Genomic DNA, 2,141 nt, shown 5'->3' with positions numbered 1-2,141 from the left:
TTTTTCCTTCTATATCCCATAACTTGGATAGAAAGAAGTCTGTAGTGATAAAGCGAGGGATGTGTAGGAACCCCAGCATGTGCTTGTCTGTGTCTGCGTGGTTCTGAACGCTCTTCGTGTTTTCCAGATGGTCGTTCTCGGCTTGTTTCTCCACCAAGGGTCTTACTTTCGTGACTTGTGGAACATACTGGACTTTATAGTGGTTAGTGGTGCTCTGGTGGCCTTTGCCTTCACGTAAGTGCCCCACTTCACCACCCCTTCACTCTCCTCTTGGTCACCTTCACCACACACACACGCACACACACGCACACACACACACACACACACACTCACTCACACATTTTACCATCCACAGAAAGGCCCGGGCTACACAGCCTTGTACGCTCAGTTACCCAGACAATCCTGATCTGTCCTCTCTCTCTCTGCTATTGTGTTTAAGAAATCTTCATCCTCTTCCTCTTTGCTATCTGCCTTTTCTTTTTTCCTCTCACTGTTGAGTCTGTGTTCTTTTAATTCTCTTTCTGTCTTTCTTTGTTCTCTTCCTCGGGTATTGTCTGCTCTATTCATCTCTGTCCTCGATGAACCCACCTTCTTTGACTGCAGTCACTTTTTCTTTTTCTTCATTTCGTAACTTAATTCATGCCCAGTTTCCATCTCAGTTTCCTCATCGGTCAGCATTACACATTTCAATCAAGCGGTCTTTCTACACATCATTCCCAGTTTCATCTGATGCCACCCCGTCTCATCTCTTAACTAAAACGTGTCCATGATACTTCTCACCCGAGTGTCGCATCTCATATCTACTCTCCGGAACAGGAAATTGGCTTCTTTACGTTTGTTTTTTCTTGAGATTTGTTTTTGGGGCTCTCAGGAGCTTTCCTGACGTTCCAAAGAACGTTTTAACTTCCACAAACATCAGCGGACAAATATTCTCACTGCTGACACGCAAATACGTTTCTGGAGTGTAGTGGCACCATCTCTTAACATCCTCTTTCCTCCAAACACATGGAAAACCTAACCCTACATCTGTCCCTTCACTGTTTTATAAACCATCGCTCACCAGTTGCTCCTTTTGAACAGTATTGCTCCCCATATYCCTTGCTCCTGTTCCCTTATTTTCCCCTATTTTTCAAATCATGCCGACCTGATATTTCCTCCAACCAGGCCGTGAGTCCTCCCTTCCTCTTTTCTTGCATCTAAATATCTAGTTCTGGTCCTACAGTCCCTTGTTCTACACCTCTTAAGACCCTCCATTGTTCTTTACTGATCTCATTCCTCCCTTCCCCCTCGCCAGCCTTATTCCTAACATACAGTCAGTAGGATGCTGTCGAGTCGATCTGCGTGCTGAATTTTCCATTCTCAATAAAGTGTCGTCCTCTTCAACATGTCTTTTGGGCATAAAACTAATAACTTAATGGCTTTGACAAAATCCCAGTAATTTGCTTTAGGTTTACATTGTTGAATTTATTCAAGAAAGTGATCTGTTTGTAAAAGCAATTTCAGTTATGCAGCGTATGTTTTATTTGGCGTAAAGTGGAAATTAAGCTTTGTACCTCATGCTCAAAATTTGACCAACCACTTTTGGTTTTACACCCACTTTTGTAAGAATTTCATTAGATTTATCTTCTTAAAAAATAACATAAAATTAATCATAGCTAATTTGATTACARAAAAAAATTATCTATTAATTTTGTAGAAAGAATTGTGCAGTAAAAAACATTTTGACATTATGCCATGTGTGTACTTACTTACACATACAAATGTTTCCAATGACTCAGAGTCTGTTCTCTCTTTTGTCTCAGGCATAGATAAATATCTTTATATAAACACTATTTCATAATCTAATGAATAACAAGCTATTTTCTGAAAGCATGATGTTCTCCAGATTGGTCACATCAATAGAAGATTGAAATTGTTAGCGAATTTTTAAATTCTCTGTTTTTCTTGATTGATAGGTAGATGTGAATAAATCCGTTGGTCAAAGAGAGTTCATGTCTAATTGTCCCCAWGGTGAAGAATGAAGTTAGGATCGTGATCGTTAAAGGTTTGGGTCAGGGTAGACGCTTACGCTGTATGTTAGGAGCAGATCCCATATCCCATAATTCCCCTGGTCCGCATCTCTCATCCTTATCCGGTTCTCT

The 2,141-nt window shown here is 40.6% G+C and overlaps 1 protein-coding gene across 1 annotated transcript in view; it reads left to right on the top strand.

Annotated features, from left to right (window-relative positions):
• The window catches only part of cacna1ab (calcium channel, voltage-dependent, P/Q type, alpha 1A subunit, b), a 193,365-nt gene that overhangs the window by 132,154 nt on the left and 59,070 nt on the right, over positions 1–2,141 (top strand). The window contains exons 24-25 of the mRNA XM_017303769.1: positions 70–234; positions 1,165–1,167. Coding sequence (XP_017159258.1) covers positions 70–234; positions 1,165–1,167 — 168 coding nt within the window. The remainder of the gene's footprint in view (positions 1–69; positions 235–1,164; positions 1,168–2,141) is intronic.

This window comes from Poecilia reticulata, linkage group LG1 (genome assembly GCF_000633615.1).
Source record: "Poecilia reticulata strain Guanapo linkage group LG1, Guppy_female_1.0+MT, whole genome shotgun sequence".
Lineage (NCBI taxonomy): Eukaryota > Metazoa > Chordata > Actinopteri > Cyprinodontiformes > Poeciliidae > Poecilia > Poecilia reticulata.
The sequence above is the reverse complement of the archived record's forward strand: the minus strand, read 5'-3'. Positions and strand labels throughout refer to the sequence as shown.